General features: G+C 53.0%; 1 protein-coding gene across 2 annotated transcripts in view; it reads right to left on the bottom strand.

Moving 5' to 3' along the window:
- Positions 1–2,590: 2,590 nt before the first annotated feature.
- Positions 2,591–26,708, bottom strand: part of CRMP1 (collapsin response mediator protein 1) — a 78,363-nt gene continuing 54,245 nt past the window's right edge. For both annotated transcript variants that reach the window (XM_023253323.2, XM_023253324.2), the window contains exons 7-14: positions 23,625–23,693; positions 22,365–22,485; positions 19,701–19,857; positions 18,294–18,435; positions 17,449–17,619; positions 8,481–8,660; positions 6,270–6,435; positions 2,591–3,650 (exon numbers count right to left, since the gene is read on the bottom strand). In XM_023253323.2, coding sequence (XP_023109091.1) covers positions 3,559–3,650; positions 6,270–6,435; positions 8,481–8,660; positions 17,449–17,619; positions 18,294–18,435; positions 19,701–19,857; positions 22,365–22,485; positions 23,625–23,693 — 1,098 coding nt within the window. In that variant the 3' untranslated portion in view covers positions 2,591–3,558. The remainder of the gene's footprint in view (positions 3,651–6,269; positions 6,436–8,480; positions 8,661–17,448; positions 17,620–18,293; positions 18,436–19,700; positions 19,858–22,364; positions 22,486–23,624; positions 23,694–26,708) is intronic.

Below are 26,708 nucleotides of genomic sequence, written 5' to 3' on the forward strand. Positions count from 1 at the left end.
TAGGAGTTGCCAGCTTGCTGGCTTTACGTTGGTACTTTGAAACTGGCTACAGTGGAAATTAGCAAGCACTGCAGACTGGGGCTCCCAGCCCAGCCCAGCCCAGCCCCTGCTCCACATTTAGCCGTGCCACCTCGGGACCACTGCGTCAGAAGACCCACACACTACGGTCACCTGATTCACAAGAAAGCCACCGCTGCAGCTTAATGAGAGAAGGGATAGTCTTTTCCATTAATGGTGCCGGCTCAATGGGATATCATATGGGAAAATGTGAGTCTTGAGCCCTCCTGCTCCTTAGACACAAGGATTAGCGAACGATGGACCGTATACCTGAACGTGGCAAGATAAAACAAAATTTCTGGAAAGAGACTTAGAAGACGGGACAGCAGAATAATCCCCCCTCCAAGATGTCCGCATCCTAATTCCCGGAGCCCGGGGCTAGGCGATGACGTGGCAAAGGGGAGCACGAAAGGGAAGCATGTGCCTCACAAGGAATGTTCCAGCACAGCCTCCAAGACTTAAGGCTCGTCTGTCTCGCACCGCCCGGACCCGTGACTGCCGCTCGGACGTGCTGGGGAACGTGGTGTGGGACAGTGGGTGGTGGGGAACCTCAGCCGGTTACACAGCTGGACACAGCCCCTCCAGGGTCGGCCTTAGAGAGAAGACTTCTGCTTGCGTTTCTGGGTGGGCTGGGGCGGGGGGTGATGGATGCCGGAGACGAAGTGCTCTCCGGAGAGTGGGACGAGTAGCTTTACTTATCTGGAAGTTTCTTTGCTGCCCTTTAATAGTCTGAATGAGCTGAGGCCAAACGTCAAAAGGCCTTACCCTCCATTCTTGACCTTCCGTTATGTAGCCTTGTTTCAAGAAAGTCCACGGCAGGCTGTGAGCCAACACCATGTGGGACCTTAACCAAGGTCCAACAGACCTTGGGGGCAGAGGGAGAATACACTAAAACCAGTAAGTAGATGCAGGACCATCAAAGGCATCCTGCCTTGAACGGTAGTAAGGGTTAGAGGTTAGGAGCAAGGAGCTTTGTACTTTGAGCCAAACCGCGTGGGTCCTGGATTCGAATCCTGGCTCTGCCTCTTCCTCCCCGTGTGACCTTGGACATGTCACTGAACGCTCTGGGACTCATCTGTGAAAGGGGGATAGTAATAGAGACTACCTCACAGAGTACCCAACATGTGGCCAGTGCCACACGGAAGAGCAGACCTAGGCCGGCCGACTAGCGACCATGTCCCCGACATGGCCGCAGAAAGAGGTTCCTGCTCAAACCTCAGAACACGCCTCCTCCCCTTAAGTAACTTACCGATTGATGCGTTCTTCCGAAGTCTGAGGTGGGAGGAAGGGGAGTGTGAGAGGCGTGGAAAGCGTGAGTAGAAGAGGGAGGGCTTCTCTCAGGTAGGGGCCAGAGGCAGGAGCCCTCAACCCTGTCCAGGCTTAGAATGACCTGGGAGCATTTTACCCCTCCCCAAACCAATTAATCAGAGTCTCTGGGGATGGCGTTTGATGCTAGGTATTTATATAGCACAGCAAGGCTGACAGCCAATGGTTAATAGGTGACCAGTGAGAAATGTTCTGTATACACTGAGGCCAAACATGTTAGAGACCCTCAGACCCAGTGGTTCTTAAACTTCAGGTGCATCAGAATCTCCTGGAAGACTTGTTCAAACACAGGTTGCTGAGCCCCACCCCCAGAGTTTCTGACTCAGTGGGTCTGTGACCACCAGGCCCAACATTTGCATTTTTAACAAGTTCCAGGCGAGGCTGATAATTGCTGATGTGGGACCACACCTCGGCAGCCATTGTTCTAGCCTTCCCCAGCCAATCGGCTGAGGCCACGACCTTTCCCCAGCCAATCGGCTGAGGCCACGACCCTTCTCCAGCCAATCGGCTGAGGCTACGACCCTTCTCCAGCCAATCGGCTAAGGCCATGATCCCTATAAAACCTTTGTGCTTTTGAAACTCGCTCTCTCTCCCCCCGGCATCTCACCGCTGCATCGGTGCAGGTAGGGGATTGAGCTCGAGCTAGCTCGAATAAAGGCTCTTTTGCTTTTGCATCGGACTCGGCTCCCTGGTGGTCTTTGGGGATCACGAATTCTGGGCATAGCACCACACAGATACTGCCTGCATCGTCACCACCACCATCACTGTCATCAGTCGTCACCACCACTGTCACTACGACTAAAGGCAAATTGGAACAAGCAATTTGCCTGAGTGTTTCCTTCTCAAGAATGTGCATCCGCTCATGGGACCCGGAGTGAAGAAACGTGATGTTTACGAGGTTGGAACTCCCAGTCTGAGGCAGACCCACAACCTACATGAAGAGAGGGCACCAAGGAGGCTTGGAGACAACGGACGTGTGCTCTCAGCCCGTGTCACAGAAGCCACCCACCACGGCCTCGGGATCTGAGCCCGACCCTCCACACCTCGTGACTGGCTCCCTCTCTTCCCTCCTCTGCTCCCTCGGTGTCTACAGGAGCGAGTCCTGGGAAGCAACCCACACTCCAGTCATCACGAGGAGGGACCACTGGGGCATTTGCACCCAACTGAACAGTCACCCCTCAATGAAAACACACCAGTGGGGCCAACGGGCTGTTTATTTTCTTTATTTTTTCACAAGCTTTGAATTCAGAAATAAGAGCCACAATAAGTCAGTTGTTAAGTAAAAATGGGGGTGATTACAAAGGAAAACTTTGTACAAAACTTTAAAAATCTGACTGCCCCGTCAACCACCTCGAAGGGACCAGGACCGGGGCAACCGGGAGCAGCCGTCGCCCCACCGTCATCAGCCCTGATGGGGGTGGGGAGACCCCTTTCTGAGTGTGAACCTGGCTAGGCCTGAAGTCGGAGCTGGCTGGAAGGACACACACAGACCAGAAAGACGTCATGGCGAGTCACAAGCGCCACGGAGACCGGAGTTTCTGACACAGGACGTGGATGATGTTTCTCCGAAAGCACTGGAAGGTTCCCCTGCCCCTCTGAGAATTCACAGGAGGTCTCAATGGGGAGGGGGTGGGGGAGGGGTGGGGCAGGCTTCTTTCTAGTGCGGACTTGGGGTGGGGACGAGTAAGCATCTCCGTGTGAAGAGTTTGGAAGGGCCCCTGGGGGCCTGAGGTCTGGGCATTGTGTCTACATCGGTCCTCGGTGATGTTCCGTCAGACGCACTCACAGACTTGCATACATAATTTAGTAACATGCATCAACTATCCTAGAACAGCTACGAGGGTGCAAAGGAACCACCCAGAGAATCATGGAGCCCGTGGAGTCAGAAGCGGAAGGGACGGTACAAGACGATGCTAGAGCCTGGGTTCACTAAGGAGGGCAATGGAGACCCATGATCTGAGGTGGAGTCAGCATGAACACACAACTGTGGGGCAAGGAGTTTCCGAGCAAACACACCACACTAATACCACTTCTTCCTAAACAAAAGAGGAAAGAACGTCATTCAATTTTCCCCCCATCAGTACCAAATAAAACCGCGGGTTTCCCAACCCCTGGCGGGGAAAGGGATTGACAGTATTCCTGGAACACTTCACTGGCTCATCCACTCGTCCGCCTTCAACCGAGGCTGGTGATGTTGGAGCGGCCACCAGGGGGCGCCACGATGCGGTGGCCGGTGCGCCTGGGGTTGTTGTCATCTATCTGGGCACCTGAAAAAGACAGAGCCAACCGCTCCAGACCGGTTCCCAGGGCCGCTCCTGAGAGCTGGGATGCTGAGCCCTCGTCGTGACATCCCTCCATCCGCTCGACCCTCTGGGACTCAGTCCAGGCTCATCTCTGGGAAGGCTCCCAACCTCCACGGGGTTCACTGCCCTCTCCTCTGTGCCCCCTCCGGCCCTGGGGTCACCCTCTTGCACCCTCTGAGCACCTTGTGCTATTTCTTGCCTGGCTTCGTGCTCTGGAGACAGGTGGGCAAGCACTTACTGAGTGCCTACTGTGTGCAGGCACACACTTGGTGCTTTAACATATGTGCTTGCATTTAGGGTATACAACGATACTGTGAAGTGGGGGGGGGTGGCTACCCCAACTTTCTAGATGAGGAATTTGAGGCTCAGGTCATGCATCTTGGGGGGCAAAGTTGGAGGACGGGTAGGCCGGGATTCCAGCCCCAACTGGTTGGTCCCCAAAGCTCCAGCTTCTACAGGGGTCAGAGCAGCACACAGCAGTGCCCGATATGTCAAACACATTTTATGTATGACATGCATGGGAGTGGATGCATGTGCATTTTCAAAAGAAATTTTTTTAACAGTTATTCATTTTTGAGAGTGAGAGAGACAGAGCATGAGTGGGGGAGGGGCAGAGAGAGAGGGAGACACAGAATCCGAAGCAGGCTCCAGGCTCCGAGCTGTCAGCACGGAGCCCGACGCGGGGCTTGAACCCACAAGCTGGGAGATCATGACCTGAGCCGGGTTCGGACGCTTAACCAACTGAGCCACCCAGGCGCCCCTGGATGCATGTGCATTTATGTGTGTGAACTACTTACAGCTGGATTTATCCACCTGATTTGCAATGGGCAGACCTCCCTGGAGAAGGGGCATCAGGTTTTGTTTTAAATCTGCAAAGCCGACCGTTCCAATTTTATGCATTCCCTTGCAGCTAAAGATTTAACGTTCCAGCACCAAGCCCAGTGCCTGATGCTCAATAAATACGTATTCAGTGAATTACTAGTGACGGACAGACAATGCTGAAAGGAGGGATGGCATGAGAGGGCCCTGGGGTCCAGTCAGGAGACAGGTTCCAGTACAAGTCATGTCTGGAACCCAGGTAATTTGGAATCAGACCCAACCTCCCTTGGCCTCACTTCCTTTTGTCCCAGATTCAGAAATCGGATGGAGTGCTCAACACCAGTTTCCCTCATAATCATCTCCACCCTGCTGGTTACCTGTCAGCTACTTCAAAAACACCTGTTGGACAAAAGGACACTCGTGCAGGAAATCATGCCACACCTCTACAAAGTAGCATCACACAGATTATTTAAAAGGCATCTGCGAAGTCATTCCTGCTGTCCGAGAGCACCTATGGTGGTGAGAGCAAATGAAATCACACGTCGACCTGCCACGAGGCCGGCCGGGGCAGTTCTGCGGGTCTCGGAGAGGACTCTGCCGACCCGGGGCACTGGTGGCCGTGGGGCCCTTCCAGCAGACTTTTTGTTTCGTTGTTTTGCTAGTTCTGAAAGGGATTTTCCCTCTGTATTCGGCGGCAACTGCGAATTGCACCACTTTCGAAGAGAGGTCCGGTTTGCAGACTCCACGTAGCCCCACCCAGTGGCTTGTCCTGGCATTGCGTCCACTCCCTAATTCTGTTGACCGAGCATCAGAGAAGCTATTTGAGCTGTGTCTCCGGTTCATTTGTGGAAACAATACTAGTTGTCTTGAAAGACCGGAACCGCACTCAGCGTGTGAGAAGCTCCTGCATGAAGGCTCACAGAAAGTGAGATGAGCTGGACTAGGGACCCCGCCCCACTTCTGTCCCCCATTGCGTAATCACTGAGACAGACACTCCCTGGATGGATGGCAGGTTGTCACCCCCACGGTTGAAACCGATGTTCGTCTTTCTCTCGGCCCCTTTGACTCACTTGCTGAGCATATCAGCTTTTCTGTTTAACTGTCCTTCCCTCCTGTTAGACCGCAGTCTGCCAACTACAGACCATGGACAAACGGCCATCACCTGCTTTTGTATTGTTCAGGAGCGAAGAATAGTTTTGTACGGTTGTTTTATTTACTTATTTTTTTTTACACTGTTCAATGGTTGCATTTGAAATGGCTGCTTAATAGAATATCCTAAACTTTGCCCCTCGGCTCACAAAACCTCGAATGTTTACTGTCTGGTCCTTTAAGAAGAAGTCTGCTGACCCCTGGACCGGACTGGGGGCTGCCCAGCTGTGCCCAACTCCTCACCATATTCCTAGGACGCAGCCCCATGTGTAACACACGCTGATGCCTCAGATACTCTGGGGGACAAGATTCCAGTTCGATGTTCCCAGCGTGTGCGTGTCTGCCCTCACGTGGCGAGCTGATGACACGGTAGCGTCTGCTGGGTCTGAGGGACGCGTTCAGCTTCCAGGGTAAGCTTGTGCTTCAGGAGGAGCTCTGAGCTCAGGGCCAATTTGGGGGCAGACCCCCTCTGCTTTCTGACCTCCCCCAGCCTGCTCTGGCACCCCGGGAGGGAAGGGGAAGGGTTCCCTCGCCCGCTCCCTGCTTCCTCATCTAGCCCCCGACGGGGCTGTTTCAGTAGGAGTGTGGGCCCCTGGGAAGCGGGGAGCCTCTTACCTGATAAACTGAAGTTGGACTGGTGGAGGTTTCTGATGGGCGGGGGCTGGTGTTTGGAGGGCGAGGACTTGGCAGACGGGGCAGGGGTTGCATATTTGGGCGTGGCTGGCACCTCATACACAGGACCGTCATACATGCCCCTGGGAACACCTTGCAACCCAGAAACCTAAACGGAGGGAGGCGAGGGGGGTTGGTGGGCAGGATTCACCTGCCACTTCCCATTCGGGCAGGCCGGAGCCCTGCAGCTGGACAGTGACCGGAGGTCGCCTCGGGAAAACACACACACACACACACACACACACACACACACACGTACACGTGTGCACACACACTCCATAAGCATGCACCCACTTACTCCACATACACACGTGCACACACACAGCTTCATGCAGGACCCCAAGCCCATTTTCCAGAGGAAAACACTTTCCCTGACACACCCCACTGTCCCCCTCAAGGGCCAGTGAATCATCTGTGGTCCTGAGCCCAAGACAAGGATTGGGGGCAGCTAGTTTATCGGGGACGGGATTCCAGAAAGGAGGAGGAGGAGAGAAAGGTGGGGTGATGGGGCCACCTCTGAGGGCAGCCGGCTCAGGGAGGCTGGGAAGTGAACACATTCACTGACCCTCTGGGGGGCCAAGCATGGGCCACGGTCTCCATCCCCGCGGGCTGAGTGCTGTCCCCAGGGGAGCCCTATGTCCCTGACTACCGGGTCTGGCCACCCTTCTATTCTACTCTTCACTGTTCCTGCTTCCTGCACCTCGGGGACTTCTCCCAGTTCCAGCTGGCTCCAGGTCTGCCTCCCTGCCCCCCCCCAAGCCCTTCAGTGACCGCCCCCCCCAGGTCAGCTCAGCCAGAGACATGTTCTGGGACAGGTTCTGTCCCTCACCTGCTGTCGTTCCTGTCCTCTGCCCCAGCATGTGAGGGGGCCCGGACTTCTGGCCACTGCGGATGATGGCCTGGCACCTGCTCTTACAGACGTGGCCACTAAGCACAGGCATCGGTCCAAACCAGTTTAGAGGGAATGCATCTGGCCAAGGTGGATCTGCGTCCCTCCGTGGGTGTCCAGCCGGGAGTTTACACAAGTCTCCTCATCCCTAACAGCCTGCTGTGGTCACTTGGCCACCGCAGCTTTCCACGGCCATTTCTCAGATCTGACTGGCTTCCTCCCCACGCCCATTCTTTCCCCACTGGACACGCGACGTCTGTGTCATTTGGAATCTCGGACCCGGGGTGCCACACCCTACGCGACATGGAAAGACCTCGAGCATTGTAATGCAGGCCTGGGGGTCTGGGGGGGGTAGGAGGTTTCTGGGCTTTTCCATTAACACTGGGGGCGGTGGCGGTGCCATTTGTGAAGCACAAGAAGAGTGGGACCACCCACAGGTGGGCTCACACACACACACACACACACACACGCATACACGTACATCTACGCACACACGTGCGTGCACACACATATACACATACACACATTCGTGCAAGTATATCTACGCACACACACGTGCACATATATACACACATACACACAAGCTGGCCTTTCCAGCAAACATCAGCCACCAAGCAGGTGGTCACGGTGACAGGAGGGACCTGATTAGGGAAGACGATGGGCCACAGTGGCAGTTTAGCCAAAGTGTGAGCGGCTCCCTCCTCCGAGCTGGACCAGAGAAGGGATGGGGCCGCTCCACACCTCCGACAGGGCCTCCCACATCCCTGCCACGACTCTTCAAGGAGAGAGGGACAGGGGGACACAGAACGGAAGGGCGGGGAAGCAAGGAGAACAGAGGGAAGACCTGAAGAGCGTCCAGACACAGTTCTGCCGTCCCCCGAGTATGCTGGGGGCGGGGGGGGGGGTGTCGGCTTTTACCAGAAGGGCAATGCCTAAGGGTTTCGGCTTTCCCAGCTGTGTGACGCTGGTCTGTCCGATGCTCGAGCACCGGGAGGTCTCAACACCTCAAAGAGCCGGTGGCGAGGGCCCCGAGAGGACGTGGGATGCGTACCCCAAAGCGGCACGGTCCGTGTTATTCCCGCCCCCTCCTCCCCACCCCATGGGCGCACGCCCCTTCACAGTCTGCAAAACCCCGAGACCTCCCCTCCGGCCCCGAGACACAGGCGGGGGGGTGGGGGGAGAGCCCACCTGACACAAGAGGAAAGGGAGGCCCCCGCGGCCGTGACTCGTGAACGTGGCGCGCGCCGGACCCCAGACCCACTGACCTTGCTCCTGATCCTGACACGCTGGTAGAGATACTCGGGGAAAGGCTTCCGCGGGATGAAGCGGCCCATGCCCTTGTTGACGTTGATGTTGCCGTCCTCGAAGACGATCTTGCCCTGGCTGATGACCACCAGCGGGGAGCCATGGCACTCCATGCCCTCAAAGATGTTGTACTCCAAGGCCTGCACGGCAAGAGACGTGACCGGGCCCTTCCGGCTCTCCGCCCAGGCCGGGACATCCCTCACGTCCCCACAGGGGCACCTCGCAGCCCTTGCCCTCTGAAAACCTCCTCTTTGGGGCTTTGTGGCATTCCCCTCCGCAGGCTTGCGCCGGCATGACCAGCCCTCGCCATGGGCGTTTAGATCGCGGGTGGCTTTGTACAACCCAACTGAAGTCTGGGGCATCACGAATGTGAACGGGGACCCCTGATATCAGGCACTGTGGCTGCTCAGACTACAAACAAGACATTTTTGTGTCTTTTTAAAAAATGTCTCCTTGGGGCGCCTGGGTGGCTCAGTTGGTTAAGCGGCCGGCTTCGGCTCAGGTCATGATTTCGCGGTCCGTGAGTTCGAGCCCCGCATCGGGCTCTGTGCTGACAGCTCAGAGCCTGGAGCCTGTTTCAGGTTCTGTGTCTCCCTCTCCCTGACCGTCCCCCGTTCACGCTCTGTCTCTCTCTGTCTCAAAAATAAATAAACGTTAAAAAAAAATTTAAAAAAAAATCTCCTTTAAAAATTTTTTTATTTTTATTTATTTTGAGAGAGAGAGAGAGAGGGAGCCCGCCCAAGTTGGGGAGGGGCAGAGAGAGAAGAAGACACAGAATCCGAAGCAGGCTCCAGGCTCCGAGCTTTCGGCACAGAGCCCGACGTGTGGCTCGAACCCACGAACTGTTGAGATCATGACCTGAGCCGAAGTCGGACGTTTATCCGACGGAGCTCCCCGGGCGCCCCACGGTCACTTTTATTTTTAATTCCTTTCTCCCTTCCTTTAATTTGAAAGACAAAACGTGTTCTCAAAAATACACACCGTTTTCATAACTCCAAAAGGGAATGTAACCACCTCTAGCCGACTGCTTTTTATTATTTAAAAAGTAGGTCATTATATAGGGTGAGAGAAAACTCAAAAGGCGCAAACGATATTTGATTTTAAAAAGTAGGTCTCTCTTCTACCTCCGACCGAGACATCTGCCCTAAAGAGATTCTTCTGTGTCACAGATGTTTTCTGTCTCGACACGGCAAGAGCACTCTCTGTGCAGCTGGCTTTCACCTGAATTTTTCTCTGGAGCTCAGGACTGTTGCCTATCAGCAAAGGTACGTGCTTTAAAAATGTGTTCAACACTCTTTAAACTGCTGCACCGTGTCCCCTCGCAGGGGTGTATTATCGTTTATTCATCCGATTGCCAGGGATGGAACACTGGGTTGTTTCCCTGCGTTTTGCTAAAACCCCTACTGAACCACCCTTCTGTGGGGTCCACGCCGGCATGTGTGAACCTTTCCAGAGGTGGAGTGTGGGGCCAAGGAGTCAATGGATTTTCACTTTGATAGATCCGTCCTCCCAAAAGGCAGCACCAGTCTCCACTCCCAACAAAACTCTGTGAGCTCGCCTGCCTCCCGCGGTCTGACCCCACCTGCGTCCCCTCAGCCGCCAGGGTCTCTGTCACTGCACGGGTCAGAAACAGCATCTTACTCTTGAGGTTTGCATTTGGTTAACTGTGGGGCTCGGTCTGCTATTAAAGATCTAGAAGTCGTCTGGGTATTTCTTCTTGCATAATTGTGTTTTTGCACAGCGTTCTATTCATTAGGCTCTTGGTATTTTTCTTACTGGTTTCTAAGGATGCTTTTTTTAAAGTTAGTTTATTTATAATGAAGAGTCGGGTGGTTAACCGACTGAGCCACCCAGGCGGCCCTCGGGGACACTTTTGATGTTAAGGAGTTTATCCGTTGTTTGTCCTGAGGACCATTCTGCTGTCTGTCCTCTGCCTCCTGATCTCATATGAGGTAATAATAATTATTATTTTCATGCCATACAGAGGGGGTATTTGTTTAATTTGTATACAGTCGATGCTCAAACAGGCCAATCTTCCCCTTTACACGTTCTAAGTTTTGTGTCTTGCTTAGAAAGATCTTCTCCCCTTCCAAACTATCATTTTTACTTAATTTGCTTTTATTTATTTATTTTTCAAAACTACCACTTAGAAAAATTTTTTTTAAGGTTTGTTTTTGAGAGAGAGAGAGAGAGAGACAGAGTGAGTGAGTGTGGGGGAGGGGCAGAAAGGGAGACAGAATCCGAAGCAGGCTCCAGGCTCTGAGTTGTCAGCACAGAGCCCGACGTGGGGCTCAAACTCGTGAACCACGAGATCAAGACCTGAGCTGAAGTTCGACGTTTGAGCCACAAGGCGCCCCCAAACCATCATTTTTAAAACAACATGCTTTATTATAGACCTTTGATAACTTTCGCTTCAACCTCCGATCCCTCCTGAGTGTGTTTTGAGATAAGGAGCACAGAGAAGTCTGGCCTTACGGGCCGGCTGTTGAGACCCACAGGCCAATGAGCACCGCTGTCCGGCTAATCCGAATTGCCCCCTGCATGGGACACCAAATCCTTCTGTGCGGCTGGTCTGCCGCCCCGCTGTCTCCTCTGTCGGGCCAACAGCAAACCGCCCCCCACGCCTGCAACGGTACGACCCGTGTTAAGAACAGGGATGAGCGGGCCTTGTCCCTCAGCTTCCCACAACTGTTTACCTACTCTCACATTTAGGACCTAAGACCTCTGCTTTTCTAGCTCAAAAACTATTCCCTTGAATGTTCTGATGGGATTACTTCGAATGCAGAGATTAAATTTGCAAGAATTGGTATGCTCCGTCTAGTGATTCGTTTTAGCCTAAAAGAACTTGTATTTATGTAAGTCTTTAGTGTTTATTGTTATTAGAAACAGGATTTTGATTTTCATTCCTTTATTCCTTTATTTATGTTTATTTATTTGAGAGAGAGATACAGAGCAAGCAGGGAAGGGGCAGAGAGAGAAGGAGAGAGGGAGAATCCCAAGCAGCAGGCTCCGCACCGTGATTGCAGAGCCTGATGCGGGGCTCGAACTCACGAACTGGGAGATGAGGACCTGAGCCGAAACCAAGAGTTTGCCGACTGAGCCACTCAGGCGCCCCCATCTCCATTCCATTTTTTTTTTTTTTTAATTTTTTTTTTCCAACGTTTATTTATTTTTGGGACAGAGAGAGACAGAGCATGAACGGGGGAGGGGCAGAGAGAGAGGGAGACACAGAATCGGAAACAGGCTCCAGGCTCCGAGCCATCAGCCCAGAGCCTGACGCGGGGCTCGAACTCACGGACCGCGAGATCGTGACCTGGCTGAAGTCGGACGCTTAACCGACTGTGCCACCCAGGCGCCCCCTCCATTCCATTTTTTAAAGTGCTTTTGAATTACTTCATAGAAAAGCTAACGATTCTTTATATTGATTTGTAATCAGCCAAAGGACTCTCTTATCATTTCCGATGGGTTTTAGGAGCACGCTCAGGGTTTCGGGGAGACAGATCCACACATAGCTGCTAACACTGAGCCTCACCCTCGGTTTGCGGCTGCCTCCCAGGACCCGGGCAGACGGGCTGCTCTCCGTGTTAACATTTGCATCTAAGGCTTCTCGAGTCACCCTGCGGCGACCAGCCGTGTGGTGCCTCACAGTCTTGCTGAAGCCCAAATGAGCGCGTCCAGCCAAAAGACACGGAGGAAGCAAGCAAGCAAGCAAGCACTTCCCTACCAGTCGAAGCCAGCTGGCCTCCCAGCTCACTCGGCCCTGCATGGCCCACGATTCCTCGGAGGGGAAGGACATGACGTGCGCCATGTGACAACTCCCCATGGATTCCACGCGGCGCCAGGTTCTAGGTCTCGCAACCACATGGAGTTTCAAAAGTTGTTTCGTTTCCCAAAGGTGACAGGGGAACGATCTAATAATCCAAACGAGCACAGGGGACCACAATGAAAACATACAACCATTGTTTTCCATCTGTGAGCCCCGGGTCCCTAGACCCCACCCCAGGGGGCAGTTCCTGCTCCTCGGTCCCTCGGTGTCCTGTAAAAGACAGCCTGACACTGACGAACGGAGAGCAGGGCATAGGCTTAGGTCCTCGAAGAGGTGAGTAATGTGCTCTCTCTGGGCGAGGGAATGTTCTGCAGCCATGAAAGGAACCAAGTATTGATATAGACCACAGCACAGACAAGCCGCAAAAACATGAAGCTAAAGTGAAAGAAGCCGGACGGAACAGGCCACATATGGTGTGATTCTTTCCCTCTGGTATGCCCAGTGTGTGGATAGAGATTCTACTTACATAAATGGGTTGGAAGAAAGCTTAGCGCGGAAAACTGCCACCACGGGGTGAAAACACCCGAGGTTAGCTAGCGAGAACCACCCACCCCAGGTTGGCTAGCGAGATATTGCAATGGGATCATGAGTGACTTGTTATCTCACCTGCAGGAGGTTACTTTCCATCCGGCGCCAATGCACCTTGATCCCAAACTCCACTTGCCCGCCAGACCCTTTGCTTCTTACACACACAAGTTGATGATTACTGTCTGATTGTTTTCTCCATGTTCACGTGTGTGAGATCTTTCTTCACACTCACCATGTGGGTAATATCTTGTGAGCTCAAGAAATACGGAGACCAAACCCCTGTTCGGGGCTCTTGTCGCCTCTCAGATATTAGCCTCTCTCGTATTCAATTCTGCGTCTGCTCTCTTGCTGGATAAGAGAGAACTCCAGACTCCTAGTCTGCGACAGTCCAGAAAGGCACATCCGACAAGAAAGAGATTCCTGGCTGACAGAGACTGTGAGAGGGGAGATGGGAAGTGCCTGCTAGTGGGTCTGGGGTTTCTTTCTGGGGAGGATGGGGAATCTTCTGAATAGAACAATTGCTGCATTAGGGGCGCCTGGGGGGCTCAGTCAGTTAACTGTCCCACTCTTGATTTCAGCTCAGGTCATGATCTCACGGTTCATGGGTTCAAGCCCCACATCGGGCTCGCTCTCTCTCCCTCTCTCTCTCTGCCCCTCCCCTGCTCATTCTCTCTCTCTCTCAAAAGTAAACAAATACACATGTTTTTTAAAAACGACTGCATGGTACATTCTTAAATGGTGAAATTGTGGTAAGTGAATTACATCTCCATGTGAAGAGTTAAAAAAACTAAGTGGTCTATGGAGACACAAACAGGTAGATACACAAACAGAGACACCTGTGGTGTGGCACTTTGAAGCAAATGCTTTTCCACTACGAGGAAAGAAGCTGCATTCTTTTTACAAAAGAGTAGACTTCAAACATTAATCACTGATCAACATATAACATGATCCCTTTTTAATTCTTAAAAGTAGTATTTTTTTTAAATTTTTTTTTCAACGTTTATTTATTTTTTGGGGACAGAGAGAGACAGAGCATGAACGGGGGAGGGGCAGAGAGAGAGGGAGACACAGAATCGGAAACAGGCTCCAGGCTCTGAGCCATCAGCCCAGAGCCCGACGTGGGGCTCGAACTCACGGACCGCGAGATCGTGACCTGGCTGAAGTCGGATGCTTAACCGACTGCGCCACCCAGGCGCCCCAAAAGTAGTATTTTTTTTTAATGTTTATTTATTTTTGAGACAGAGAGAGACAGGGCATGAACGGGGGAGGGTCAGAGAAAGGGAGACATAGAATCTGAAACAGGCTCCAGGCTCTGAGCTGTCAGCACAGAGCCCGACATGGGGCTCGAACTCACAACCTGAGCTGAGGTCGGACACTTAACCGACTGAGCCACACAGGCGCCCCAGTAGTATTTTTTTTAACTTAAGAAAGCCAAAAAAAACATCTAACAAGGCATTTTTCAATCCATGGTCTGAAAAAGAAACGTTGGTGTCCCACACTGTGTGAATGGCCCTGCTTTTGCACAGAGACAATGCAACAGACAAAAATCTTACAGCATCCTGAGTAGTCCTCCTCTTGCTATGACAAGAATTCAAATCTGGCCTGACATGGGGGGAGGATGCTTCCCCAAGATTAACCTAAAACAGTCACTTCCCTTATGGGTGACCTCTGGCACATGACTTATTATGGGTTGGATCATGTCCCCCTAAAGATACGCTTTAGTCCAGACCCCCAGCACCTCAGAACATGACCTTATTTGGAAATAGGGTCTTTGCACATGGGATTCGTTACGATGAGGTCACACTGGAGGAGGCGGGCCCTGATCCAATGGCCGGTGTCCTTAGAGGAAGACGGTAAGACCCAGGGAGACGCCAGAGATTGTAGGGACCCATCCACAAGCCAAGGGATGGCAAGGATGCCCAATGACATCAGAAGCCAGGACAGAGGCACAGGACAGGTTCTCCCCCAGACCTTCAAGGGAGCACAGCCCCACGGACATCTTGATTCAAGACCACAGCTTCCGGAATTGTAAGAGAACACATTTCTGTTTGAAGCCACTAGTTTGTGATGCTTTGTTACAGCAGCCACGGGAACTCATACACGTATCCTCTCTCCGTCCACTTCTGTATTTATTAATCCCGGCCTACCTGAGATGACCACTAAGTCATTTAAGTACGGGTCATTAAGTGACAGGACACGTGGGAAATGCTAGGCACAGAGTAACTACAAGATCGTATCTGGCTGGACTGTGACAGTAATTGGAAACCCTGCTCCTGAGCACGGAGCCTGCACATCCACTGAACACGCACTGAAATAATGAAAAATGAGAGGTCTGCACCTGTGCAGCTCAGCCTCCTTCCCACCTGTCCGTGTCCCTGCTGGGCCCCCAGCAGGAGGGCTTGAACAGTGAGTGATCTGGGCTTCATCTTCTGCTGGACCTTGACCATCGTGTGGGCTTACGGGCGGCCCCAGCTGGCGGGTGGCAGGGTGGTGCACACCCTCTCACCCGCAAGACCTTCTCAAATGTTCTCTTGATGTGACACCTTCCTGACACCACGGGGAACATGTGCCTGTCCCCCGTTACCAGACCCCACCGTGCACACACACATCACTGCGTTCACGGTGATTAAAATGGGATTGCGTGCCTGCTAGGTGGTAAGCGTGAAGAATGGGGTACGCTTTTCTCCGGGGGGGCGACCTCAGGCTTGTTTCCCCCTGACCCTGTCCCCGGGAATGGGGGGGGGGGGGTGAGGGAAGCCAGCGTGTCACTAGGAAGCACTGGTTATTTGTGGGGAATAAGCTTAGGAATTTCCCGAGCCTGCACTGATGGGCTAACAAGGCATAAAGAATTAGAAACCCATTGGATGTACACACCCAAGTTTGGGTAAACAAGATTTGGTAAATAAGAATAGGTAAAGTGGGGCGAAGGTCCCAGTATAGGACAAAGGTATAGGAATAGGGGAATCTCAGGATGAAAACATCCAAGACGGTAAGCAAGATTAAGTATTCAGGGCAGAAGCAACCCCCCCTCCCAACTGAGTACTATAGCAGAAACCTGCTTTCACAGGAAGGAAGGACCAAATTAGGTAAATAGGGCTACAGATCGCTGCAGGGCTAAGTTGCCCAAAGTAGAGCTAATTGGCAAAAGAAAGGTGCCTTGTTGACCCTGAGGTGGCATGCTCTGTCTTTCTTGTCCCCTAGACCAGTTTAGGTAAACAGAGGCGGGGTCTCACGTCTGCTGTAAACTGCCTTCCACCCAGCACCAGGATTTTGTTTTGTGTTAACTCAAACCCCTAACACTGCGTATCTTGAAAACCCCCTTGCCCTCATGACCACGAGTTAATGTCTACGATTTCATTGTCTCTTTGTGCACACCCAACAGCACGTTTGTAAGCCTTCTGATCCTAATAAAAATGAACAAGGGCCCTTACTCGGGGCTCTTGGCTCTTGTCTTTTCCTGGACATTAGTCTCTCTCACATTTTTAATGCTGCATCCCGCTTTCTTGCTGGACAAGAAAGAACTCCAGACCCAGAGTCTACGACAGTTATTGTAAGCATGACTGCCTGTTGGGGACAGTCATGGATGGTCATGGACTGGACAAGACCTCTATGGCCCCAGGCCATGACCCCTGTGGCCAAGCAGGGTTCCAGGGCCCAAGCTCACGGACTGCTAAAAATGATTCCTGTCACTTTCTTATGAGGTTTCCTTATGCCTGGGGTCCTGTCCTCATGCATGTGGCCTCGCCTCTACCAGCAGGTAACCCCCGGGAGGCTGGGAATCTGCCTCTGTGTGGCAGTGAGGACCCTGTCACAGGGGGGTACAGCATGCACACACCCTGCCTCCTGGCCCATGTCCTGTAGCAGACTTAGCGGGCCGGAGGCCAGGCTGTGGCCTCCTGTGTCTTGTGAGTATGGACGTTAATCTGGACCCAAGATCACTGCTGGCCTCACAGAGTGGCCCTGCAGCAAGCAGTGAGGGAGGGGAAGAGGTTTTAAGTCTCTCTGCATCCTTAGGTTTGCTGGATGAGTAAAGAAGTCAAGGGCATGTAAGATACAAAGTGCAGAGACAACCCACAGCCATAGGCTTGGGGCCTGGAGCTTGGGAGAGCGTGCATGCGTGGGGTGTGTTCACACACAGCAGACTTTAGGTCCAAACCTTTCCTTTGTGGACTGTTAGCAGTGACCACAAAATGAAGTAGGAGGTTTCTGAGATAGGAGATCAAACCCTTCCTAGCTTGATAATGAAATTGGAAAAAGAATCTTGGACCTAATACTTCTCCTCTGAGCCTGAGAATGCATGCGTCTAGGGCACAGGCCACCGAGAGAGAAAGACAGCCACAGAATCAGAGAGAGGTGGAGAGAAAACACATCTAATAGAATGGCAGCAGCTTAGTCGAGCCTGATCAAAGTCAGTCTCTCCAACTGGAAGAGAAATGTGAACGAGTCATGCCGATGATCAGATAGCATCCTTGTTGAAAACTTCACACATCATTTTTAACCGAGACTGCTAAAGTGGCTGCAAAGGAAGAATCACTTACCCAAACTGGAAAGGTCTCAGATGAGCCAGGACTTACCGACTTGTGACTCTTGGCTGTTATGGTCTTCACCTTGTCGGGGTCCCAGATGACCACGTCGGCGTCTGAGCCCACGGCAATCCGCCCTTTCCTGGGGTACAGGTTAAAGATCTTGGCTGCGTTGGTGCTGGTGATGGCAACAAACTGGTTCTCATCCATTTTGCCAGTAGCCTAAAGGCAAGATCCGTTCATGAGAAGAATGCCCCGTAACAGGGCCAGGGGAAGGGCAGACAGGCAAAAATATGGAACTGCCGACAGGAGTCCCTAACAGAAGTCTGAAATTTTCTCCTCCCCCGCCGAAAACGGGCCATCCTGAAAGAGCCCAAGGGCGCGGCCCCATCGGACTGGAAATGTAATTGACTGCTCAGGGGTATGTTGTTGGCATTTGCTCAACAGCCACTGTGCCATCTTGTTGGTCTCATTGGGTCCAAGTTTAATAGAAAATAAAAATTTGGGGCTTCAAGTCAGGGAACAGGGGCTGACTTGTGCAACAAGCACTCTCTCTACCCACTGTCAACCCCAGAAACAAACACACGGTTTACAAAACCATCTTCACAGGAACTGAGATGCGGTCAAAACAAAGCTAAAGAAAACATTTTGCATCCTTAAAGAGTAAAGGGCAGCTGTCACGTCTGCAAATACAGAGGACCCCATGGGACCTGTGCTGCTCTCTGAAGAGTCACACATTTCTTCGTGTGCTCTCCTGGTATATTCTGCTTCTGCCCCAAAGCAAGGAAGGGAGCTTTAAGAGCCAGCAGGGCACAATGCCCCAGCTTTTGATGGGCCAGAAAGAGTGCTTCTAGAATGTTCCTGGGGAAAGGAACCTCCCCGGGGGGGTTCCTTACCACTGCCTTGTCCCAGACGACGGTCATCCGCTCCTCTATACCATTGACGCCCTCAGGGATCAGAGTGAAGTTATCCTTGCCCACCGCCTTCTGGGCAGTGCTATAGGGACAGTGGCCACTGCCTGTGACCTGCAGGTCTCCACTGCAAGGACAAAAACAAGGTGGGGGTCAGACCTGAGTTCAGGTTGAACTTCAGGCACCCATTGCAGGCTGTGAAACGAAAACCCCCAGAGATTCTAAGGAGAGGATTTGGGGCACATCCCAGGAATCGGTGAGTGACATCAGAAGGCCCTCTGGGGGCCATGTATCTTGTTGGGAGAAGGTTCGGTCAGTGTGGGCTTCAGGCTCTCTGGGTAGGGCTCTCTAGGTGGCCTTCCTCTTCCTCACCTGGAAGAGTGGGCATCTGCCCAAAAGAGGTGCCAGGCAGGGTTCAAGAGGGAGCGAGGCCAGATCAGCCTTGGCCTTGGGGGACATTGTGGGACTTGGATTCCATGTTGACAGAAGAGGACCCTGGGAGTCTCCAGGCAGAGGAGTGGTTTGGTCTGAGTTGGGTTTTAAAATCTGGGTGCTGGTTGGGAATAGACTGTGATGTGCTGGGGTGTGGAAGGGGCAGCACAGAAGCAGGGGCCTGTTGGAGATGAGCCAGGATGGCCACAGCCAATGGGTGAGAAGTGGTCAGATCCCGGGGCCTCTGGGGCCCTGTGTCCTGCCATCTTCAGAGATGCGCAAGACTGTGGGAGCGTTCGCTTTGTGGGGGACGACGGGGAGTCCATTTGGACTTGGAGCTGCCCGCCAGACAGCAGGCTGCAGATGATGAGTAAGCCCGTGGATATGCGAGTCAAGGGTTTTTGCATCATTTGGGAGAGACTTCCATGACAGGCACACACCCTCACCCCCTTGGGGCCCCTCCTGACCAGAAGCCCTGATTTATCTCCTATCTGGCAAACTCCTACTCCCCCTCTAGCTCCAGGCCCGATGTCACCTTGCCCACGAAGCCTTCTGCAAGTCTCCTGGTTGTGAGCACGTATCTCTACTCTCAGAGCAGCCTGGGAACCTCACCACTTACCCTTCTCTATGGCCTGTGTTCTTCCCTCATGCTGGTCAATAGCAGGGAAGGGACCAAAGTGGCTGTGCTCCTACTGTGTGCACGTGGCCAGGAGGTGCTTTGCAAATAATAGGAGCCACTTAGTGAACCCTAAATCCCAGGCCATTTTCCTACACTGCATCATACCCAGCTCTGCAATAGATATGTTCCCCCCCACGTTGCCAATGAGGAAACCGAGGCAGAAAGCCATTCCAGGTTATGTGACAAGCCCAAGGTGAATCCTGGACTCTCATTCCTAATCCTGAGTGCTTCCCGATAGACCTCAGTATACCCAATATACCCCCCACCCCCTGGGCTCTCACCAGGCCAGCAGGGAGGTCAAGTAGTCAGGTGTCGTGGGGTCCGGGCTCAGAGGAGGAGAGGTCACGAATGCCGCTGCCTTGGCCCAGTTCTTGCTCCAGTAGTGGGTGCCATCGGTCCCCAGGCTGGCAGCGATGGGCTCGCCAAACACGAGGGGACCTTTGGAGACAGACACGAACACACATGGTTAAGGGCAGATAGTCTTGTGTGGGATGCTGGTGTAATAGAAGTGGAGGGTCTCAGAGACGGGAAAAGGAGGCTCTGAGGGGCAACATGTTGTCTGTCCTTCTTCCTGGCTTCACCACGCAGCCCAGTGACCCCCGGCTGCCCAGGTACTCACTCAGCACCTGCTGACCCACCCAGCAACCTCCCGGACTGGTCGTGCTTTTAATATTTGGATATGACCATTATCCTCTTTGGCAGATTTGTCCCTCGAGGCACAGGGACGGGATTTGCTCTCCCAGTATGGATTCTTCCAGAAGCAGATCTTCAAATGAAGGAGGCAAGTTCAAGTGTTTTATTTGGGAGGTGATTCCAGGCAGCACTGGCTAGAGATTGAGGAAGTGACATAAGGCAGAGAAAGACGTCAGGAACAGGTGAGTTGTCACCAAGCCACGGCCATGGGCACCTGCAGCTTGGTGCCGTGGGGGCCTCTGGGATACTGACGGCTGTTGGCACCTCAGGGCTGTCCCACCCCCAGGGTGTGGGAGCTGAGCTGTGTGTCCACCCCCCCACCACTTGAGAGCTGCTTCCAGAACATTCACTTTCCAGAAATTCCAGTCTGCCTTCTGGGGAGCAGGCCAGATGTGCTTCTGCCAGGACAAAGCCCATAGGCACGGCTGCAGGTCTGCTCACAGAGAAAGACGCTGCTGGGATGCGGGCCAGTAACACCGCCGAATTTGCCCGGAGCCACGCTGCTGGCCTGGTGGGGTGGCAGGCTTTGAGCTCCAGCGGTCTGGCATGTCCAAGAGCATATTCTACAGTGATGGGAAGGTTCTACATCTGTGCCGCCCAGGACAGCAGCCGCTAGCCCCGCGTGGCTTCTGAGCATGTGAAATGTGGCTATCACAACCAAGGAACGCATTTAAAATTGTATTTAACTTTACTTAATTTACATTGCCACAGCCATGCGTGACTGGAGGTCACCACATCTCTCCCTGCAGCTCTAGGACTGCTTCCAGATTCCTGTTACCTCTCTGAGCCTCAGTTTCCTTATCCTTAAAATGGAGCCAGTCCTAAGCAAGCTGTGTCATACTAGAGCACTCTCTTTGAATGCCTCTGCTTGTCAGCTTTCCCTTAACGATACTAAAACCAGGCTATGATGGGTTCAAAGGTGCTCTGTCCAATATGGTGGCCACCACGTGGTTGTCAAGCACTTGCCACTGGGGCTGGTCTGAACTGAGATGTGCTGTAACAGCGACAGACACACTGGACTTCAAAGACAGCACAGAAAAAAATAAGACAGATATATCATTAAGATCTTTTCATATAATTAAGTGTTGAAAGAATATGTTGGATATATTAAGTTAAAATACAGTACTGAAGATTTTTCTTAAATACAGTTGGTAGTACTTCCCACTCGGGGCTCCTATGAGAAGTAAGGAACATAATGTACACAGTGGATGTTCCATTACGGTTGTTGTGTTGTTGATTTCCACCTGGCCCTCCCCACGGACCCACAACTCCCCGGTCGGCCTCACATGAAGCAGTGGGAACGGGCGGACCTTGTCCCGGTGGCAAATGTCCCCAGCGAATGTCCTCCACGACAAAAGGGTTCTGGCCACTGTCTCTGTGCAATGGGCACTAGCCCTCATCTGTCCATCTGTCTGTCATTCTCTCTCCCTAAGTTTGGATAGGCAGATGTTCTGGGCACCCTTCTTCCTTCTTGGTCTGGTGACTGCTGAAGACTGTTGGACCTCACTCTCGAGAAGGCCTGGGGACGGTACTCGGGCCCTTGCTCTGAGTCTCCTGTGGTTTAGAACGCACCCACTGCGGCCTTCACCCGATGGTCCTCAGCGCGGCAGGCGGCCTGATACTGGGGCCCCACTCGGGAGGTGAGGATACCAAGGCAGGAAGTGAATGGCCAACAAGGAGCCGAGAATGGCATCAACCAACACCTATGGAGCCCTGGGGACCCGCCACGGGCTTCAAGTCTATGAGCCCCTGGGGCCATTCAGAGACAAGGCAGCGGACGCTCAAAGCAGTCATGTAGCACGTCCGTCTTTGAGCTGGGCGGCTGGCTTCCTGGACCACCTGATGTCCAACACAGACCCCCTGGCTCTGGAAAACCGTCTTCTTCCTTCCCAACCCGCAGCCGAGACTCTGTGGGCCCCACGACTGACCCTGGATGCAGACACTGACCATGGGGCCCTAGACAGGGGACTCAGGATGAAGGGCCAGAGGGGACCAGAAAGACGGTGGGCAGGATCCCACAGCTGACGCAGCCCGGCCCCATCACTGACTCGAGGTGCCATCCAGGACGGAGCTGGAACAATGCAGAGCTCATTATCTGATCCCACAAGGTGGGATAATAACCTGCCTGAGGCTTAGACTGCTGGCAGGGTGTCTCTGGGCAGGGGCCCCACCAGTGAACTTGACCCCACCGGACGACCCCCTTCCTTATGGCCCAGCTGCCCCGCAGGAGGCCCAGGCATTGGGCTGCATACCTTTCTTCCTGGCCAGAGTGATGATGTCCGCTGCACTCTTGCTCATGACCTTCGTGATGTACACCGGGCAATTGATCCGGCCAGCGATGGTGATGGCCCGAAACACAGCCTCGGCCTCTAGCTGAGGACACGGCAATACACGGGTCACAGGAGGGAGGGAGAGAGGCAGTACGACACCCCCCCCAAGTCCCCAGGGCTCTTCCCGAATCAGAGCCCTTCAGTGTTCTTCAATTAAGTGTGGCCAGAGGCAAATCTACCACATCAAAGGAGAAAAACACTAGATTTCTAAAAAGAAAGGAAAAATCGAGTCAAAACGTATTTGGTTAGAGGGCTGGGAGACAGGATTGTGTCATTATGCTTGCTTGGAAGTATGCTGCACGTTCTGTTAGAAGGGAACAGACCAGGCAGAATAAAGCATCAAAAAGCCCATAAAAAACCACCTTGCCCTCCTCTAGACCTGTGCGTCTTGAATAAAAGGACCAGATACGTTTTGAATGGCTTTGTTTTTAATTTCCAGTCTGCTGATGCCCCAAACGTGGTCCCACCCACGCACACCCAAGAGGGTCCCCACCCTGCTCTCCCGGCTGGACCCACTGGTCACACGCCTAGATGTGGAGCCAAGTCCGTGTGCTGTAAATGTTTATAAACACGGTCTCCCTGATCTCACCAGGGACCAGGAACACAGCTCGTGGGGCACAGGGCTCGGGTGCAGAATACTGTCCTAGACCAAGAGCCCCTCGGGGTAAAACGTCTTTCTACTCGGTTATTTGTGTCCCCAGGATTGGGCACAAGGCCAGGCCCACAGCAGGCACACACACACACACACACACACACACACACACAAACTGCCTGCCATGGCAACTCATCCCTGCTGGAGTCTTAGAACACAGTGGGCAATGTCCAGGAGAAGCTGGTAGGTTCCAGGTCGCAAACATGCGGCTCCACTTTCTATCACCAGAGACACAGATCCTCGTGAGGATCCCGGACATGGTTAGGTCACTGGAGTGTTCGTGGGGCCTTGGTGTGAAGCTTGTGGGCCCTGAGACAAGCAGAGCCTTTCCCTGGCTCCTCTGATTGATCTCCATCCCCCGGGGCTCCCGAGTCAGAGGGCAGAGCCCAGGGAAGGCCATGTACGCTGGGGTGTCCACGTCAGGGGAATGTGACGGAGGCGGGAGCTCTGGCTGGGCTGTCCCAGCTGGAACAGCATCAGGGCGAGCCCTCGGCCACGTCAGACTCACAGCCAAGGGGAGGCCCCATTACCTCTTCAGGTCTGCTCAGAGCATGGCCCTCAGGACCTGTGATGCCCATCTCCAAGATCCGCTTCTGTTCCTGCATAAGAGCAACGAGTCAGGGATTGTAGAAAGTCAATGGGGAGAGGCCGATTCTCCAGCCCCTGGTTAGGTAGGTGGGCGGCTGAGGGCTGAGGCCCGGGGGGGGGCGGTGAGTGGTTTACGGGAGCCTAACATGGGCTCTGGGGTGATCCAGCTTCTTTGCTCCCTCTGCTCCCCCTGCCTCCTTCTGCCTTTGCAACCCAGGACCTCTGTCTGCATCCACACCTGCTCTCTATTCAGTGCCCCGACACCAGTGAGGGGGCGGGTAGGAAACGGGGCTCTAAAGACCACCCACCCACCCACCTTTCCCATCCCCGACTCTCTGCTGCAGGGCTCTCCTCGGGCAAGAAAGGAGGTGTGCGGGTATTGCGTGAACGTGGAAACAAACCACAGAGCCCCACACTGGGAGTCCGGCCACAGAACTGGCCGCCTCTGTGACTTTGGGCAAGTTGGTCAAGCTCTCTGGCCTCAGCCTTCTCTTCTTTACACTGGGGACATCCGTGCTTCTATCTTGCAGCTCCCACAATGAGTCAGGGAGGGGGCATCTGTGAGATGCCTGCATGGCACCCGGCGGGTAGCGGAAATCGGTCATCGGCAGCGGGTTCTCATTATCGGCCTCCTCTTCCTGGTGCCTGTCATTCTAGCGAAAAGCCTCTACCTCAAGCTTGTCATGTAGCCTTGAAATGGTTCCCTGAGCTAATGCCCTAGATCCAAACCCATTTGCTTCAAGGTTTCCTTGCTGCAGGAATACTATAATTTCTAAAAAAAAAAAATTGTTTTATATTGCCCAGATGTCAGCTGTGCTGCTGCTAATTTTCGCTTCTGCATTTCTGTATCATTCTCAGGCACATCCCTACCATGGGCCCCCGAGCCCTATCAGCCATGAAAAAAAAAAAACCTAATTTCAACTGCATCTCTGGTTATGAAGCTTGAGCTTACTACAGAAATGTAAACAGGAAACAAGGTGAAGGTCTAAGAGTTGGGGTGGATTTGAGTAAGGCATGGAATAATTTCAGCTATTACAGATGGTGTTTAGAAAGCATTTCTGTACACAGTCTACAAAATGATTTTATGATATGGAGAGAGCCCTGTGCAAGATTGTTTAATTGTCTGTTACCGTTTCTGTTGGAGAGAAGGCAGGAAGGGAAGAAGGGAGGCGGGAGGAAGGACCCAAGACACTACGACAGAGGAAAGCACAGGTCACAGGAAACCGGAACAGGGTTTCCAGGCAGAGATCGCGGGCCGAGCACGCGCGGTTAAACGTCTCGCACGCTGCCGGGGGGTATGTGGGTTTGTTCATTCTGGACAATGGTTTAGCAGTAACAACCAAAGCTGAATATACATGCACCCACCAGCCAGCAATTTCACTCCTAGGTATAGACTAACAGAAAAGCAAGCACAGGTTTTAAAAAATCTGTTTAATGTTCTTATTTCTTTTTGAGAGAGAGAGAGAGAGAATGAGCAAGCATAAGCAGGAGAGGGGAAGAAAAAAGGGAGAGAGAGAATCCCAAGCAGGTTCCACGCCATCAGCGCAGAGTCCAACGCTGGGCTCGAACCCACAAACCGTGAGATCATGACCAGAGCTGAAATGAAAAGTCAGACGCTTAACGGACTGAGCCACCCCGGTGCCCCTGAAATGGGAACACAGGTTTAACAAAAGCCTGAGCAAGAATGTGCACAGAAGCTTTGTACACGCAGTCCTACATTTGAAACCATCCAAACATCCAGCAGTGAGAGAATAATTTCTGCCATATTCCTGCATCAGAATTCCACAAGTGATGGAAACAGAAAAAATTACGGTTTTGTGGACAACGGGGAGGAATCTCACGGACTGCGTTTTGAGCAAAAGACGACAGACGTAAAAGAACGCATACCACGCGGTTCCATTTTTATGAAGTTCAAAACTAGGCAGAACGGAGATGTGTGGGGTCGACGATTTCTGAGAGGTCCCCAGCGAGCCCGCCTCCTGGCTTCCGTGCCCTGGGTAACCGATCCCCCCTTGGCATGTGGCCTGGCCCTAGCAGCATGCTTCTAATGAGCATCACACGGACAAAAGAGGTGGGATGTCCCTGCAGAGGTGAGGCTACAAAAGGGTTCTGGCCTCCACCTTGCTCTCTCCCTTGCTCTCTCGGGAGGAAGCCAGTCTCCCCACTGGCAAGGAACCAAGCTGGCCTTTCGTAACGGCCAGCAAAGAACAGAGGCCATCGGTCTGACAGCCTGCAAAGAACGGAATCCTGAAAAGCACCACCTGAGTGGGGTTGGAAGACCCGTCCTAGTCCAGCCTAGGACTGCCACCTTCACCGTAGCCTGTGACAGTCCCAACTGAGCCACACCTGGACTCCTGACCCAATGGACAGGAAGATAAGAAATGTTTACTGCTTTAAGATGCTAAGTGCCGGGGTGCTTTGTCACGCAGCCACAGAGAACTAACCTAGAGGTTGGTGACCAGAGGTAGGGTGTTACCGTAACAACCACCTGAAGCTGTGGCAGTGGCTTTGGGACCGACCAGGACGTGCACGGAGGCTGCAAGAATTTCAAGGCACATGTTGAAGAACGCCCAAAGTAGCCCGGAATGGACCACCTGTGGAAAGACGGACCTTGGGAGACCTTGGCAGTAAGACCTCAGGAGGAAATGAGGACATTTTTGGAAGCTAGAGCCCGCTGTGTCTTAGCAGAAGGCTTAGCGCACTGCCCTCCGTGGCGACATGGAGGGCAGAAACGGGCCGAATGAGCCGGGGCCCCACGCAGGAGACTGCCCAACCAGCTGTTGGGAGAGTCTGTCTGGTTTCTTCCCGCTGCTTGGAGTAAAATGAAAGAGGGGGCGTAAAGAAGCAAGGGGTGTTAAAAAGGAACCAGGACATGATAGTTTTGAAAATTCTCCACCTCTCCAAAGAGTAGAGGATAGTGCAATGAAGAAATGTCTTCTGAGCAAATATCAAATGCAGGGCATAAGCAGCAGACAGTAGCCCAGTGACCCTACAACCTTGGTGAAGATCTGGAAAGATGGAGGGTG

The sequence above is a fragment of the Felis catus genome, chromosome B1, assembly GCF_018350175.1.
Source record: "Felis catus isolate Fca126 chromosome B1, F.catus_Fca126_mat1.0, whole genome shotgun sequence".
Lineage (NCBI taxonomy): Eukaryota > Metazoa > Chordata > Mammalia > Carnivora > Felidae > Felis > Felis catus.